This window comes from Paramormyrops kingsleyae, chromosome 13, assembly GCF_048594095.1.
Source record: "Paramormyrops kingsleyae isolate MSU_618 chromosome 13, PKINGS_0.4, whole genome shotgun sequence".
In the NCBI taxonomy this organism is placed as follows: Eukaryota; Metazoa; Chordata; class Actinopteri; order Osteoglossiformes; family Mormyridae; genus Paramormyrops; species Paramormyrops kingsleyae.
The window spans coordinates 24,416,562-24,435,039 of NC_132809.1; the positions used below are offsets into that span (position 1 = coordinate 24,416,562).

The window sequence follows — 18,478 nt, forward strand, 5'->3', positions numbered from 1 at the left end:
AAGTTCATTGATCTTTTCACTCTTGACACATTTCATTAATGTATTCAGCCGAGAACATTTTAACAAACTAGCCATTTTCCATGATCACTTATCCTATTAGAGGGCCTTGAGGAGCCTGGAGTTTATTCCAGGAAGTATAGGGTGCAATGTGGAAGAACAGTCTGAACAGGATGCCCGTCAGGTGCAGAGACATGCTTACAACTGGCAAATTACAGACACCGATTCATTTCATGCAGAATGAAAGCTGCATGAATTCCAGGAGACCATGCATACTAGCACTCACTGCACCAACACTAACACAGCTACAATGACCAAACTGGGGAGGGGGGCAAGGGCAGGCATAATTTATACACAGATAATGAGTAACAATCCAGAGACAGGTGTGAGTGATTGGCACATTAGGGCTGGAAACAATTAAGAAAATATGGTATGGCCAAGGACCAGTCAGACATTTGTAACCTGGGGACTGCTGGTACCACGCAAGGATGAGCTAAATACCCTAATGCTGCATTTACAGCTAAATAAACATTATTAATATTAATATCAATGCTGACTCCTGATCAACATTTCTTCAAAGGATACTGACTTCTTTCCAGCATCCCAAAGTTCATTTGACAGTTGAGTCCATACACCTTTTTGCTGGTTGTCTTTCGACTCTTTTATCATCACCTTTTCCAAGCATTAGAGAATTCTTCACAGCACCAGATATAAGCAAAATAATATTGGCCATTTGTACTTCAAGTGAAAATGCAGGCCTGATTTGCTCAAGAATCCACTCCCACAGAAAGGTTTATTTGTACCATTCTATACATTACATAGAATAATTATAAAGACATCTAAACCATAAAACAACATATGTGGAGCTGTGCACGGACCAAAGAAGTATTAAACAAAAAAAAATTGTTGATCAAAAAAAAGAGCCACTTTCAATCGTGCCTGATTCAGATAACTTTCGGTAAAAAAATATTGAATAGATTTGCAATTAATTAGTACATGTTGTTTCAAACATTTCAAAAATAACTTTAAAATATAATTTAATGTGAAGGAACTTCATACGTTTACATACTTCATACATTTTCATCTGACGAGTTGGGGGTGCTGCACCCCCGGTAAAATCGCCTACGCCTGATCCCCATTTTCATCAGTGACTTGAATGGTTTTTCCCCAGGTTGATTCGCTCTTGATTCAAAAGTTTAAAAAAACGCGCCCCGCACAGTGGGGTGCAATACGCCTTCCTGGCCGGAGGAGGCGCTGGTTAAACCTGCAGTCGCACCAAAATGTCTGCGGAAGTGTGTCCTTTAAACTTAGAGGGTTATTTGGTTAACTGTTCAGATTCTTAGTCAAGTTGGGATCTGTTACGATAAAATGATAGATTTTTGTGTAAGCTAAATTTTATATATGGCCGTTTAAAATTGTATTGTTTCATTTTGATGTAGCGTCAGCAGGTGAAGCATGCAGCGCGGTTCCCATGCAACCAACTCGCCTGACTCATGCGGACAAGCCTTCCGCGTCCTCGTCGGGGTAACAGGCAGTGTGGCAGCTTTAAAACTGCCTCTGCTGGTCTCGCAGCTCCTTGAATTACCCGGGGTGAGTGCGACTCCTCCAAATAATAACCTGGCTGACCCGTTATCTGCGGTCTGCCTTCATCCATGACATGTTTGGTTCCACATTAACGTTGACAGCTCCTCTTCAGCCCCGCCACTTTTTAAATCGAATGATTAAAATAATAAAAAAAAATATGTATACAGTATATGATATGATATACTTTGTAGATTCCGGGGGAGGAGGGGGGATTTCTTATGCATACAGCAGTGAGGTTCATAAAGTGCACAAGTACAAACACATTGCCAAACGAAGTGCAAAGACCCACAGTACACAATATAGTCCAGGAAATAACGGAGGATTGATGTGCGACTATGTTTTAGACAGTCCAAGTAACGTAGGTTGGTCTATCTGAGGATAAAGCTAACAGGTAAGTGACCCGTTTCTTATTGTAGACTCCATTCCAATGTCGCCCCTAAGCTCAAACCCGTCTGTGATTAACTGGCGTCACTTGCTAAGTGACTGAGTGCGAGAGGCTGCAAGGGCTCGAAATGGTGTGAATAGGAATGGAACACCACATTGCTACGTTACCTTGACAACGCCACAACATGTTCCTTACTGTTGTGGGTTTATGACTTATTTTAAAATTTGCACTTTTTTTCACGGGCAAGGCAGTTAAGGGACCGCCTGCCTCATTTGCACATGTTCCAGGCTCTTGCGTTACCGAGTAGACAAGAGGTAATTGTCAAATAATACGTTACCTTGACAACGCCACAACATGTTCCTTACTGTTGTGGGTTTATGACTTATTTTAAAATTTGCACTTTTTTTCACGGGCAAGGCAGTTAAGGGACCGCCTGCCTCATTTGCACATGTTCCAGGCTTTTGCGTTATCGAGTAGACAAGAGGTAATTGTCAAATAATCAATTTACTCTTTGTTTTGTCAAAACAGCATTTAAGCAAAAACTAAAAGAAATGGTTTACCATTTATGTTTCCTGGCTTCCCCTGGTATTTTTTTGTTGTTTCATGTCAACAGTATGAACGGTGGGTAAGACAATGTCTGCAGAAATGCAGATTTATGGACAATGTCCTTAAAGGGCTCAGAATGTCTGCGAGAGAACCCTCGTACACTTGATGATTTGACACTGGAACAGCTCTAAGCCCTCAAGGACTTGGCAGGAACGCACCTCAAAGTCCGTGAGTCTGGACATTGGGATTGCGCCATAAAATTACTCGAAAGGCATGGAAAGCTAGCTGTGTGATAGGGCTGGTATTTCCGTCCATGGGGAGAAAGCTCAGAGGAGGCATGCAGGGCCAATCCCAGCGCATGTGACACCTTAGCCAAGCATCGCTGCCCCCTATCGGAGGCAAAGTGAAATTGGCTGGCAAGTTGGCCCCCCCTCAGAATCTGATACACTAGCTGACTGTGTGCTGCCTATAGTATTGTGTGACCCTGCAGATTGGGTTATAAAAATATAAATTTGTACCATAACTTCAAAGGATGTGTAATAGAAGTAAATATATGTTTCGTTCATCATAAGTATGATGGTCAATTTGAATGGAAAGTGCATAATATAGACATTAAGTAAATAATTTTTATGTATTAATTCAGATACTTACTTAAACAAGTTAAAATGCATTTATACACTGACTGTGATAGTGGAAAGTGGGATGGGATCCTGTTCAGACAGACAACAGCTTTGGGATAGGCAGTGGTCCATCCTGGATAGGATTCCTGGGATTCCTGTCTGTCACATATACACATATTTATACTCATATACTCTCACACACAATGTGAAGATTTCATGCAAGCCCCTCACATACACACAGCAGAAGTGTGAATTGAATCGGCAACCGTGGCTGTATGAAGCAACGGTGCCACCGACTGAGTCAGCATACCACCCGCTGTCATATAATGCCAAAAAAAAATTAACCAGACCTTGGGTTCCCCATTAGACAGATTTTCTTACTTTATTTTTATGACTGTTTCTTAGATACAGCTCCTTTCTGATGGCTCAGTTTCTGGAGCTGAACATTCCACTTCTGATTACTGCTGGTGTCGCATGTAACACATTGTTTCTCTTCTGCAATTTTTTGGTACTAGTCTCCTTTCAGCATGTGACCATAACTCACAGGGATGTCCCTGTTTTGTGCTTTTAATTTTTCTATAGGTATATGTCATTTACACTTCCCTTTTGCAGTTTGGGGGATTTTACTCTGAATTGGGCATGGGTCAGAGAATGTAAAAGCTTTCAGATGACATGCAAGAAAAGGCCTTGTGCATTTTTCGGTGCCTGTTTGCTGTTGTGTTGGTTTCCCCACATTGGCTGTGCTTGCCTCCGTCTGTCAGAGTAGGACCAAAAGTTTGCTGTGTTTTTTACCTGGGAGGGGATTCAAAGGCGACAGCTTGAGACAGAGATTGTTAGGAGAATCCCTCTGGTGTTGGAGGCAACAACTACGAATGGACACCAGTACTGGTTTTCATATGCATCAGATACTTAACGTTATTTCTGTTATTAAAGTGAAAACAGAGAGGCAATGCTGCAGATTTTGTCTGAGACCATTCTGAGCCTGACACCAGTTCCTGTGCTATCAAGTATGTACCACACAGTGCTGAACTCGGTAACTAACTTTCAAACCTAACAAGTCTGGGTTACTTCCTGTGGTATTTCTGAGTAATTGATGCACTCATCATGCCTAAATGCTCTAAAGGTCAAGTTGCCATTCAGCTGTGATGTGTATCTCAAATGGTTTGCAGGTATAGCTGTTCCACACCAATTTCCTCAGTGGCTTGCATATTTTGCGCATATTGTGTTTGCTTCGAATGTGCGGACTTATACGTCAGGTTTTATTCAGCATTGTGCTGTACAAGGGAGATCTTTTGTCAATTCTGGAGTACTGGTAGGTTAAAAGCTATTTTTTCGTAATGTTTTTGATGCTGGTCTTAAAGGTAGCACTGACTGGCTTTTATTTATGTTTCTGATTTTGTGTAATCCTGATCATTTTAATAGCCTTTTTCATTGACTGGGAGCTCAGTTTTTTTTAGCCTGGTGTTGATGTTAGTTCACGTTCACAGAATTTGAAGCAGTCAGTCAGTGGGATGGGCAGGTTGTGTGCCCCCTTTGGGTTGCCTGGTCATTATTTAAATTTTAATGATGCTTTATTGATCCATGTGGGGAAATTCTCTCCGCCTACTATCCATGTGGGTGAGAGCAAGCTTGGCAGCAAAGGGCCCATGGAGTTGGAGGTTAAGGGCCTCGTTCAAGGGCCCACAGACATGCCTGTCCTGGCAAGGCTGGGCTTGAACTGGCGACCTTCCTGGCACAGTCATAGCGGCTTAGCCCACTGAATCAAATCCTGTCCCTGTTTTTTGTTGCTGGGACCTGATGTACAAACTGTCCACTGCAATCTGCACATCTGTTAACCTGGTGGAGCAGTTTGCAGTAGGTGAGCGATGAAGTGCAGGCGAATGTTCTTGACAGACAGTTGTCTTCCAAGCAGTTGCAATCAGTGAAATATTTTCAGATTCAGAAAGTGTCACATAATGGGAGGTGTTAACATGCATGAAGAGACCTGGGCTGAGTTTCGTGAAACCTACTTAACACTATGTCATGCATTATGTGTTCTTTGTAAAAGAACTTCTGAATGACGTAGGATTACGAACATTTCAAGAAACAGGCCCCTGCCATTTTTCTTTTTTTTTTTTTTTTTACTGTTGCTCATGAGATGGCTCTCTGTTCCAGGTGGAGGTTCAGGTGGTCACCACTGACCATGCTACGCATTTTTACAAGCCTGAGCAGATCCCAGTCCGAATCTACACCGACAGGGACGAGTGGCAGGTATCCATGATGTCCAAGCTCGCTCAGATCTTTTCCAGCTTTAAAGGGGTACTGGATGTGAATGTGCCCCAGCAGAATGGTATGAACTTAACTTGAGTGCCTGGCTCTGCCGTAGATGTGGACGCAGCGCTCAGACCCCGTGCTGCATATAGAGCTGCGCCGCTGGGCCGACCTGATGCTCATTGCTCCTCTGGACGCCAACACTCTGGCCAAAATAGCTGGCGGTATCTGTGACAACCTTCTGGTAAGAGCATGCACAGGTTCAGCTGTGAGGTCCCATCCCTGGGCTATTTGGCTTGGCTCTGTGATACGTGCCTGTGACTGAGCGCTGTCTCCACATGCTGCCAGACATGTGTGGTGCGTGCTTGGGACCTATGCCGTCCGCTGCTTTTCTGCCCCGCCATGAACACGGCCATGTGGGAGCACCCCATCACCGCCCGGCAGCTGGATATGCTGAAGGACTTCGGCTACGTGGAGGTTCCCTGCATCGTGAAGAAGCTGGTCTGTGGGGATGAAGGTGCGTACCAGCCCAGCATGAAGGTTTTTGGCTGTGCTTTGCCTCGTATGTTGCTATTTATTTCATGGACAGGGAGTACATATGCTTTGGGACTGGATCACCACTGCTGAAGACAATTTCTGGTCAGTGTGATAACTCAAGAAGTATTTGATGGAACTTTGCAGACATAATGTATGGATGAAGATCTGGAACTGATCAAATTTTGAGACAGATTGCACCAAAACTGAGGCAGCGCTACATAGTGATAGCAAAGAGAAGGGCAGTGTCAAACACTTGATCCCATTTGTTCAATGCTCAAGATCTACACTTGAATTCCCGAAACTATGCTACGTGACAACAAAGGATGGAAACAGCAATTGCAGACACATAAGTTTCTGAACACAGTTAATCTCAGCAAAAAGCTGGTGAAATTTCCTACATTATTGTAGCGTAGTTGGACATACTTCGGTCAGTAAATCGATTCCCCTCCTGTGCATGCATACTGGGACAAGGACAGTAGTCCAATTAAACGGGACTATAACTGTAGCTTGACTTAGCTGTGCATGTAAATATACTGGCTGTTGTCCTTCCAACAGCATCTAGTTTATATGTTTGCACATTCAGATATAATAAAGACAGGAAATGAAACTGACACTAAGATAATGGGCAACCAACTATCCCAGTTAGTACCTTTCATTTCAAGTTTCACTGAAGATCTGCATGCAAGACTTGTGTGAAAGTCATTATTGATACGAAGGGTTTGAACCTCACACAGCCATTGAAAATAAGTCAGTTTGGTCTGAAATGAGAGATGAGGCCCATCTCGATATTGGATGTTTAAGCCTCTGGATGGCGTTCAGGAGTGGACTGCCTGCAAAAAAAATAAATAAATCTTGCAGCTGCAAGTATCTGTTGGGCTCTACTGTTTTCTCGCCTCAAAGTATCAAGGACACATTCTTTGCATCGAGATTACACTCGTACACTCGTACTTACACAGCCTCAGCTGAATTTTGTCTATGTCAGACGTGTATAAATGTCTTTCACTCGACTAATGGATCCCTGTAACAATCATAGAAGGTGATGCTTATGTAATGGAAGGTTCCAAGCTAGAGTCCTCTTCGGATGCTTTTCCATCACAGTAGGTACCGTACTTCTGCTATGGGCCTTTCAGTACTTTCCCTTGACTCCTGGTCCAGTACCAGTATCAATATTTCCAGTACCTCAGGTTCCAGTCCAACTCTGGTACATTTTTGGTAATTTGGTGTTTTGGGGTGGCACATGAAACACTTTCTTTGTCGATTGGTTATGATTGTAATAAATGTTGGGGCATTGATAAAGCAAAAAGCAGTTCAACATAAATTTCTCACAAACCCGTAGGAGAAAACGATTGTCTCAGAAAACATATGAAGCAGCACTCATGGAAAGCAGCAGATGAAAACTTTAAACACATTTTTAAGTATATACTACACAATCTTGAAAAGAGAGAATCATAAAAATAGATTTTTTTCCCCCTATGAGACTGTAAAAGAAATGTTTTAGCGAAACTGAAACTCCCTGCGCAATAATGTTCATTCCGAATTCAGGGTGAGAAAAAGCCAACTCTTAATCTAGCTGACTAGCGATGTGAGAATTGCATGTGCATAACATGCAATGTTGCTATTTATATTGCACATCATCCAGCCCTATAATATGCTGCAGTCATTTTTTGAATTCGGTACAAAAAACCCCATCTTGAGTTGTGATGTCATTCAGTGGCGATACCAGTTTTTATGGCAGTGAAAAACCAACACCTTGAAGTACTGTACTTTTGGTACTTCCTTGAAGTACCAAAAGTTCAGTACCTAGTGCAGTGGAAAAGCGCCTTTTATGAGAACTTCCTGCACTGGGGTTTAATGGCTCAATACTTTAATAATCTGTAAGAATGGAATAGTGAACTTCTGTTAGTGCTCTTTCTTTATGCTCCTCTGCCACTTGGTTCATCCTTCGGAGCAGAATGGCTAAATAAATCTAAATAAATAAATAAAGATTAACCCCATGCACCCTGCCATTTACAAGAATAATTGTATTGTTTTAGTATTCATGATAATGACAAGTATGTGTTGCCAAGTGCTAGCACACATGAAAATACCTTGTGAGTGGCGGGTGGGGTGGGAAGTAGGTGTAAGAATCTACTCTACTGAGTGTTCTTTATACTACAACACAGTGTTTCTCAGTCTGGTCTTTGGGGATTTCCAGACAGTATTTCTTCATTTTACTTTACTGCTGCTCCAGATTGAGTGCATTTTGTTTGTATTCACAATAGCAGAATGTGTTTCTGTATTTCCAAAGCTCCTGTATAAACACTGCAATTGCTTAGTCATTTACAGAAGCGTGACAAGAGCATTATTCACAAAAGAATGTCTTCTGCTCGAATATCAAATGTATGAATTAGCGACATCAAAAGCGTTGTGGTAGTTTGCAATCCCTAAAGCAGGGCTCACCAACATGGTGCCCGTGGGCACCAGGATGCCCCCAAGGACCGCATGAGTCGCCCGCGGACCTGTTCTAAAAATAGCACAGCTCACAAGTGAGCAGCGTCTAAAATAAAATTTTATCCTGTTGCTATTCTTCTTTAATAACATTTGCATTTATATAGATTTTAAAACATGTTTATTATACATGAAGTTTGGATAAGTTTAGGACCTAAACTGGTAGCCCTTCGTATGGCTCAGTACTCGTGAAGGTTGGGGACCCCTGCCCTAAAGACTACAGAGTAATAAAACTGTTCCATACATGTAGTTTGCATGTGTGTGCAGACTTGTTTCGAATTGAAGTCTCTCTCAAGCCAGCTGACCAAACCCTGCGTTTTACTTGAAATGAAAATTAAAATGCACTGTTTAAGGCTGAAGCTGTTTGTCTTTCTGTTTGCGTTGTTATTGCGACAACTACGTAACAAATATTTGGAAAACATTTCCTATGTCACTCCTCTTATCTTTTCAAAATAAAACCACCCTTACCCAACTGTAACGGCAATTAAAGTGTATTTAATACATCATGAAATGTGTGTGTGTGTGTGTGTGTGTGTGTGTGTGAGAGAGAGAGAGAAACATACCGTGATAATAATTTTATCTGTTTTTTTTTTTTGTTTGTTTTTTTTTTGATTGCAGTACCACATGCATTAATTGTTATACCCCAATGGCAGAATATTATGAGCGAATACCTTTTCCTTCCTTGTAAACTACACGAGAGCTTCGGTCATTACATTGTACATTACCAAAATTCACCGCTAAAATCAGAACATTCTTTTTAGAATATCACTGGGAAAACTGGTGGAAGGGAAAGGCAAGTTTTGATTTGTTACAGCTTCAAGAGATAGAACTGTAGGAGTGAAGTGTTGTGTTTAACTTTTGAACAATTGTTTGAACATTTCTGGGTAGTTTTATCATAGTCCAGCACCATGCTATTTGGTTAAATATATTTAAATAGTTTAATATTATTAATTCAAGTTTTATTTAAATTTTGAAATGGTTTTATTTTATTGAAGGCTATTGCCTTAAAATGAGGGTCTTTCCTGTTTTTGAGTGAATTTTCAGTGGTTGTCAGGCTTCTGTTTTTATATTCAAATAGGATTTAGATAAATGTTTTTTGGTCTTAAACATTCATCTTATGTTTTGAGAGCAGTGTCGCAAGCTGAGGAAAATGGAGTCTGTTGCTAGATACATTGAAGAGAAACACCATATTATTGTGGTGCTGTGCTTCTTCTATTCCGCCAATCAGTCAGGAGCCACGTGGGTAGATCTTCAGATTCAGTCTTTATTGTAGCAGCAAAGTTACGACCAAGGCTGGACACCCTGCAGAAGTGTGTCTGAGGCCATGCTACATACAGCTTTTATACACTTTCTCTTCTTATCACATACTTTGTCACAGGAAGTTTCACAGCCTCGTCTCTTCCTTTCCCAGACCCCCCCTGTTTTCTTTCCCAATAGGGCCCAGCTGTTTTGCGTCTCCATGAGATTTTCCCAGCGCTTTGTGCAATTATTTGGTTCTTTGGCTTCTGATGATGCATAATTATAGTGCAACCGTCCTTGACCTATAGGTGTCTCCCCATGATTCCCAGCAGAAGTCCATGTAACATCCTTCCGGCTCTGTTATGATTTATCCTGCTTTTATTAATAATACCAGGTTGTAATCCTCAGATGCCATGAGATGTAGCGTGAGCCAGCATAAGGCCCAAAAACATGCTTGTCAAGTTGATTTGATGTGATGCAGCAGCACCCAGAAACTCCGAAGAAGGTTATGTTTCGCTATAGAGTACATTGATTAAATGTCCGTTTTCCTAAGGTTACATTCAATCTATGTGTCTCTCATCTAGTTAATATGATGTGGTGCAGCAGCATCCGGAAACTCCAAAAAATGTTATGTTCTGCTACAAGCTGACTTAATGTTGTTTTCCTAGGTTACTTTTTCTCTTCGTATTAAATAGGTTCATAGTCCATGGTAGCTGCTTCAATTGAACCATGCAGCAATGATATAGGCACAATTATATTCCCTGGACTTTGGCAAATGCATAAGGCTTTAGCGCCAGTCTGCAGAGGCTTTGGTAAGTACTGCTTGCTGGCAGTAGTGATAGCGAAGAGAAGGCCAGCTTAGACACTGGACCTTCTCAGCATGATAACTTAAAAACTATTTTGCAAATCTTTTCCAATGTTTGCTGGCACATTGCACGTGAATATCTGGACCTGCTGAAATTTTGAGACAAATTTCCCCAAAATTGAAGCACATAGTGACATCAAAGAGAAGGATAAGAGGAGTAGTCGTGAACAGGATCAGTCCATTTATCATTTACTCTGTTTACTAAATTTGATCTTTGATGGATGTTATTACCACAGATTCAGATTCAAAATCTCCCCAAACCTGTAACTGCAACAACAGAGGGCAGCAAAATTGGAACGTAAGACAGAGGACAGCCAAGAGCAAAATGCAGCTTGCAGCCACCATCCTGTAAACATAACCATTTGCCATCTAATTAAATAATCTTACTGTGGATCTTCATGCAAACAACCCAGGAACATTGTGTAGGTCAGTGACATTGTGTAGGTCAGTGACATTGTGTAGGTCAGTGACACTGTGTAGGTCAGTGACACTGTGTAGGTCAGTGACACTGTGTAGGTCAGTGACTCTGTGTAGGTCAGCGACACTGTGTAGGTCAGCGACATTGTGTAGGTCAGTGACATTGTGTAGGTCAGTGACATTGTGTAGGTCAGCGACACTGTGTAGGTCAGCGACACTGTGTAGGTCAGCGACATTGTGTAGGTCAGCGACACTGTGTAGGTCAGCGACACTGTGTAGGTCAGCGACACTGTGTAGGTCAGTGACTCTGTGTAGGTCAGCGACACTGTGTAGGTCAGCGACACTGTGTAGGTCAGCGACACTGTGTAGGTCAGCGACACTGTGTAGGTCAGTGACATTGTGTAGGTCAGTGACATTGTGTAGGTCAGTGACATTGTGTAGGTCAGTGACACTGTGTAGGTCAGCGACATTGTGTAGGTCAGCGACACTGTGTAGGTCAGTGACACTGTGTAGGTCAGTGACATTGTGTAGGTCAGTGACACTGTGTAGGTCAGCGACATTGTGTAGGTCAGTGACACTGTGTAGGTCAGTGACACTGTGTAGGTCAGTGACATTGTGTAGGTCAGCGACACTGTGTAGGTCAGCGACACTGTGTAGGTCAGCGACACTGTGTAGGTCAGTGACACTGTGTAGGTCAGCGACATTGTGTAGGTCAGCGACACTGTGTAGGTCAGCGACATTGTGTAGGTCAGCGACACTGTGTAGGTCAGCGACATTGTGTAGGTCAGTGACATTGTGTAGGTCAGTGACACTGTGTAGGTCAGCGACATTGTGTAGGTCAGCGACATTGTGTAGGTCAGCGACACTGTGTAGGTCAGTGACATTGTGTAGGTCAGTGACTCTGTGTAGGTCAGCGACACTGTGTAGGTCAGCGACACTGTGTAGGTCAGCGACACTGTGTAGGTCAGCGACATTGTGTAGGTCAGTGACATTGTGTAGGTCAGTGACACTGTGTAGGTCAGTGACACTGTGTAGGTCAGTGACATTGTGTAGGTCAGTGACACTGTGTAGGTCAGCGACACTGTGTAGGTCAGCGACATTGTGTAGGTCAGCGACATTGTGTAGGTCAGCGACACTGTGTAGGTCAGTGACATTGTGTAGGTCAGTGACACTGTGTAGGTCAGCGACATTGTGTAGGTCAGTGACACTGTGTAGGTCAGTGACACTGTGTAGGTCAGTGACATTGTGTAGGTCAGCGACATTGTGTAGGTCAGTGACACTGTGTAGGTCAGCGACACTGTGTAGGTCAGCGACACTGTGTAGGTCAGCGACACTGTGTAGGTCAGTGACATTGTGTAGGTCAGCGACATTGTGTAGGTCAGCGACACTGTCTAGGTCAGTGACACTGTGTAGGTCACATCAATTTAAACATGGGTTACTGAAATGATGTTGTTCGCATTTGGTACTGCTAATATATTTGCCCAGTCGCATGCAGCCTGACTTTAAGGGGCTCACATGCATGGGTTTGGCACGGTGATATCATGAATGAGTAAGCATGTGCAGAGAGTTTAAAACCACAACTAACCACATATGTGTCTAATGCAAACTTTCTCTGAACCTCTTTCCTGAACATAAGGGCGCTTTTCCACCGTAGCAAGTACTGTATTTTTGATACAGTACTTTTGGTACTTCCCCTTTTCCATTAACTTTTGGTTGAGTACCAGTACCAAAAGTGCCAAACCAGCTGGGGTACTTATTTGGTATTTTGGTACGTTGGAGTGGGATTTCTTTGTCTTATTATTTGTGCTTTCCACAATTGTCATGTGGAGAATAAATAATAGACTATTATGCAAATAGCCTGCCTCTGAAAAACAATACAATGCTGCCTTGAAAATAGTTACGAACTCAAAAAACAATGATAGGCCTAAACGAAGTAAAAAAAAAAATTACTGCGATCTGATCGGAAGAACGGACACAACAAAAAGATCAGAATTGCATGACAAGAAAATTAAAAAGTATTTTATTTAATATGCTGTGATTTTGTTGTACGTATATCAATGTGATTTTGCAATAAATATTGGGGTACTATAAAGTGAAAAGGAGTTCGTAAATTTCTCACAAACCTGTTTAGGAGTGATTTAAACAGCAAAGATGAAAATGATTGTCTCGGAGTATGCATGCAACGCTCATGCTTAAGCAGCATGGGTACACTTTAAACAGATTTCTAAACATATATTAGGCCTAGGTAATCTATGAAAGGAATAATAATTAAAATTGCGAAGCTAGCTAAGGTTTTTTTTCTGTGACAGACTAAAAATGTTTTAATGGAACTTAAACTCCGTGCGCAATAATGTCCTTATGGAATTGAAACTATGAAAAAGCCCCATCTTAATCTAGCTGACCAGCAACGTAAGAATTGCATGTACATAACATGCAGTGTTGGTATTAATATCGCACATTATCCAGGCCTATAATATGCTACAGCCATTTTTTGAATTCAGTACAAAATACCCTCCCTCACATTGTGATGCCATTCAGTCCCGGTACCAGTTTTTACACCAGTGGAAAATCAAAAACTTGAAGTACTGCACTTTTGGTACTTCTTCAAAACACCACAAGTATGGTACCTGCTGCAGTGGAAAAACACTCTAAGAACAGTTCCTATACAAATTGCACTATTTGCACTTTTTTTTAAACTCCTCCCTTGGGTTTCACCTCCCCCGTGTCTTGCGCTCTCATTGCAAGTCATAACACTTTTCACACCACAGGTTTTCTTTAAATGCAGACCTGAAATGCTCTTCAGCAAAATTGGTTTAAAAATTGCGATACATATGGAATTGGCAAACACATCGATTTTTATTCTGTGGAAAGGTCCACCTGTGGGACACATTTAGTAGTGAATCATAAACATGTCGCTGGCCAGAACTTTGCGATGACTTGTGGCAAATAACCGGACAGCATCCCTCGTCCTCCACTATGGAAAGTGACAGATCATCCATTAAAGTCTCCATTATTTCAGCTGCAATGTTTTAGATCTAGGGCTGCTAACTTTAAAAATTGATTAGGTTTCAATATCGGCTGGCAATATTGGACAAGATTGACACTAATACCAGTATTTTGATTTTTAATAATTATCGGCCAATTCTGATATCTTAACCAATATATGGAAAATCAGAGAGGTTGCTGGACAGTATCAGCAGAGCTTAGCTGGTGATGATGTCATAATGGGCGGGGCTTGTATGGTTTTCCTTCACTATGATCGACAGGTCCCCCCAGTCCCCCCCCCCCCCCCCCATTTGCAAACACAAGCTGCAGAATGTTTATAGTTTTAATAGTTTTAAGCGTGTCCCACTGCCTCCTTAATGAGAAAAGTATGTAGCATTTCACCCTACTCCATTGCCGAGTTTCACTATGCATTACTGTCAGTGCCCCTCCCTAAGGACGGAGAACAGCTCTAAACCCTGTTTTCATGTTGTGTGGGTTTGCTGCAGGAAGTCTGATTTCCTCCTGCACACACTTAGGTGAATTGGCATTTTTAAACTGGCCAAATTGTTTGTGACTGTGTGCTGTGCCTAGGGGTGGTCTCCCATCCCATAATGTTTATTGTAAAACTATCAATCTAAATGTGCGTTTTCTCTTTCCAGGTAAAGGAGCCATGGCAGAAGTATCGACAATCATAGATGCTGTTAGGGAATGCCTTCAAAGGCACAAGAAAGGTCCTGTGTCCTTGTAGAACAACATAATGTATGGGTGCATTTCCTGCATCACACAGTTCTTAGTGAATGAGGGAAACTGCTGAACCGTTTGTAAATTTGTTCTGTAAAGTGGATCACACTGTTCAAAACATCTTTTTTTAATTAAAAGTGACTTGGCTGAGAAGAATATTGAATTTCAGATTTTTTCAGAATTTCTGTAACCTGTGATTTAGATTCGAAAAGATGACCAAATAATATTAATAATTCTTAACTTAATGAATAAATGAATTTGCGGGCCCTCTGTGGGATTTCTTGGAAATATTCTCCTTCCCAGAACCTTTCAGTTATTCAGTTACTTTTGTTTTTTCTTCTTCTATAATGCTGCAACACAAGCAGACATTTAGAGGTGATCTGTGAATTATGAGTGTTGATTTGTTGCAGCAAGGACAGTTCAGCGAGTAGCATTTCTCTGATGATCCAGGTCTGGAGGTCCCGATTCCGTGTGTGTGTGGAATTTGCATGTTCTGCCCATGTTATGGGGACAAGTCCCCCCTCCAGGCTCCCGGGACCCTGACCAGGATAAGCTGTTCGTGGATGGATGGATGGATGGATGGATGTGGCAAAGCCAAAAGGTGGTGGAAGAAAATAACTTTGGCAAGGATGAGGTAATAGAGTGACATGGCCATCCATAGGGGGGGAGAAAGGGGAAGAGAAGAACCCAGACAGTGACACTGGTGGGTGGGGCATGACTGCGTTAGCATGGATAATGGTAACTTTGGTTTGGGGGGGATTTGTCAGGGGCTTAGCCATGTTTTTCATAGGGCTCCGTACAGTGACAAATGAACAATGCCGAAAAGAAATCTGACAAAAGAAAAATACTTGAGCCAACTTTTAAATGAGTAGACCCATGCTTCCTAACAGGAAGTTTGTCTTTCAGGTTGAACTATGTACTACCTCAAATATTTTAACCATAACGTACATATTCTGCAAGTTGTTTTAGCCAGGTTTTTACAATAAACAAGATTAAATACTTAAGATACAAATATAACCTGCTACCCCATGGTGAGGATTCCATGCTTCCATGATGTTCTGCCACAAAATAGAAACTATATCTTCCATCGAGCACCAGTGCTCACTGAGTCACCTTACAGCGATGCTGTAGTCGCTGACGCACCAGTGTGCTGACCTTGCTGGGACCCTTCCAGTTTCCTCAGGAATAAATAACTGTTACTGAACAGCAGATAAAGAAGTTCTTTATCATCTACTAAAATGAGTATTGTGATGACTTAATATGACGGTTTAAAGTTTCATTCCAGGTGAAGAACGTAGGTAAAAAAAACTTGATCTTTGAGAAATGTCTCTTCATTGTGTTGGTGATTGTTTTCTTTCCTTAGCTTGCTTTTCGCTGATTGTTCTCATAAGTGAAGGAAATTACTGGAATGTAACTATGGTAAGCAGAGGAGGATAGGAGAGTGCCATCACTGGTAACAGCACAAAAGCTTTTATTAATCTGCATAGTAAAGAGGCCATTCTGTTCAACAGATAAGCACAGACACTTATAAACAATGTATGTGTGAATGAAATTTACCAGGCTTGATTATTTAGGTTTGTCATCACATTGTGAAAAAGGAAAATAAACTTTCTGGCATGGGATGTCAAGTCCTGTTGCATTGTGGAATGGGATATCCGGTGAGGTAGCTTAAGTGGAAACGTCATGCTTCCTCACTGCATTTTTGACGGCACACCAGATTTCCTTTTGTTAGAAACAATGCTACACAAAAAGTTTTGAGGATAACAATGTGAGACTACAGTAAAAACCTAAAAGCCTAAAAGTACGAGCTTATCCAAAGCAAATATGAGTGAATAAAAATGTGCTTTTTATGATGATATATTTTCATATGTGGATGTTAATCAGAGTATACTAATATGTTTACCTTGCATTACTAAATTGATCAGTTTTCCTGCTGTGGCGTTGCATACATTAAATATACACATAACAGATTATTCTCACTGGAGTGCACTGACTTTTTTTGCATTGATCATCTCGCCCTTTTCATGTGCAAATGAGGGGGTGGAGCCAGATAGGAGGAAGCAGCAAACAATGGGACGAGAGAGACTGCTGGGGCTGAGAACTAAAACCCATCTCCCCACACTTGGGTTGAAAACACAGAGTGACATGGATAAGTGTTTCCTCATGGGGAATGAGGTGGATGTGGAAAGCACAAAGTATGCTGTCTCATTACATCTGCCTTTCTATTGTATCTACTGAAGGAATGGGCTTCTAACCTGTCCTGTAGCAATGGTCGACACTGTGGTGTTTAGGTGAATTCAGATTGTTTTTTGACGTCTTTTAGACACATTTATTTTTGACTTATTGCAATGAACTTTCCATTCTGCAGACATTCTAGGAACTAAATTCTAAATGCCATTGAAATGAAACTTCCACTTGTTTCTGCATCCTTCCTGCTAGAGACAGACAAGCAAAGGTTTAGGTGACCTATGGTGTGACATTTTAATTTAGGGCAATGATTAACGACGGCCAGTCAGGACCCTCCACCTGCTCATCCCTGGGTTTCTGTAATCTAAATAACTGTGTGTTGTTCTTCCGCCCTGCACCAGCCTGTTAAGTCTGTTGCATCTTGGATATTGGTCCTGGCGTGACCCTGGTCAGGTGACCAGACCAAGTTAATGGCTGGGCCAATCACAATGAGTTTTACATCTCAATCTTCCGCATTCTCCAGGCTTATAACCATTTGATGACTCTCTGTGACCTACCACAGGCCTACAGACCTACCACAAGTGTGCCAGAGTAGCTCACCCACTCAATGTTCACAGCGAGCGATACGGAATGATAAGACGATGACAGGTGTCTGACAGGTATGCATGATTAGATCGATTGGAGGAAAAATGATGTTAAGTGGCAAATAGATTTTTCTTTCTGTTTGTTCATTTGGTCTTAGAAATGTCACGAGTCGATTAAAGACTGATGAAACTTTGGGCTGAAAAAAATAAGTAGTTGAGTCTGTGGTGTGATTTTGTCACCAAGTTTGACATTGTGGGGACCATTTTTCAGGTCCCCACAAAGATCTGTGAATGTAATCAAAAATGCAATACCAAAAGTGTCATATTTTGTTTGGTTACTTATGGTTAAGCTTAGGGCCCGGTAGGGGTTATGGTTGTCATGTTGGGATTAGAATTTTCCCCACAGAAATGAATGGAGAGTCCCCACAAAGATATAATTACATACCTGTGTGTGTGTTTATGACTGTGTGTGTGCGCGTGTGTGTGTATGCATGCCGCATGTGCGTAGCAAACCTGGGGAGCATCAGGCTAGCAAGCTGACATGTTTATCATTATAAAAAAGTGGTGCAATGAGCCTCTTAAGAGCCACAGAGACACTTCAGGTAAACCTTTGGGAAGGGGGTCCCATTAGGGATGCTTATCTTCCATTGGAAAATGAGAATCATAGTCTTACATGGCTGACAAGTGGGAAAACACGTAACCTGCGTTAACTGGACATGTGGCTAGCCTGTTTGCTGTTTATCGTTAGTCTATTATTTATTCTCCACATGACAAGCTTCACAAAGAGAAAAATGGTTCATGTAACTACACAGACCCAAAGTTGTTCACCTAATGTAGTTATATAATGAAATATTATCTAATTATTACCAAAATAATAATGAATAATAAAATTGTTGGGTACCTGTATCATTATGTATTATTATTATGACAAAAATGAGATCAGAGACACAACAGCATTCTGCTTTTTTACATAATACCCGTCTTAATATTTTTTGAAGAACAAAGAAACGTAAGTTGGTTGCATTTAGAATGTGAGCATAGCAACATCTAGTCA

General features: G+C 41.6%; 1 protein-coding gene across 3 annotated transcripts; it reads left to right on the forward strand.

Annotated features, from left to right (window-relative positions):
- Positions 1-1,250: 1,250 nt before the first annotated feature.
- Positions 1,251-16,626, forward strand: ppcdc (phosphopantothenoylcysteine decarboxylase). 3 transcript variants are annotated; one of them, XM_023811193.2, is made up of 5 exons: positions 1,251-1,587; positions 5,287-5,382; positions 5,498-5,626; positions 5,731-5,899; positions 14,572-16,626. In XM_023811193.2, exons 1-5 carry the CDS (start codon positions 1,453-1,455, stop codon positions 14,658-14,660), a joined length of 618 nt encoding a protein of 205 aa, XP_023666961.1. In that variant the 5' UTR covers positions 1,251-1,452; the 3' UTR covers positions 14,661-16,626. The 3 variants fall into 3 exon arrangements, with proteins under 3 accessions (XP_023666961.1, XP_023666962.1, XP_023666960.1); XM_023811194.2 differs by lacking the exon at positions 1,251-1,587 and adding an exon at positions 1,810-1,972; XM_023811192.2 differs by lacking the exon at positions 1,251-1,587 and adding an exon at positions 4,211-4,444.
- The last annotated feature ends 1,852 nt before the right edge of the window (positions 16,627-18,478 follow it).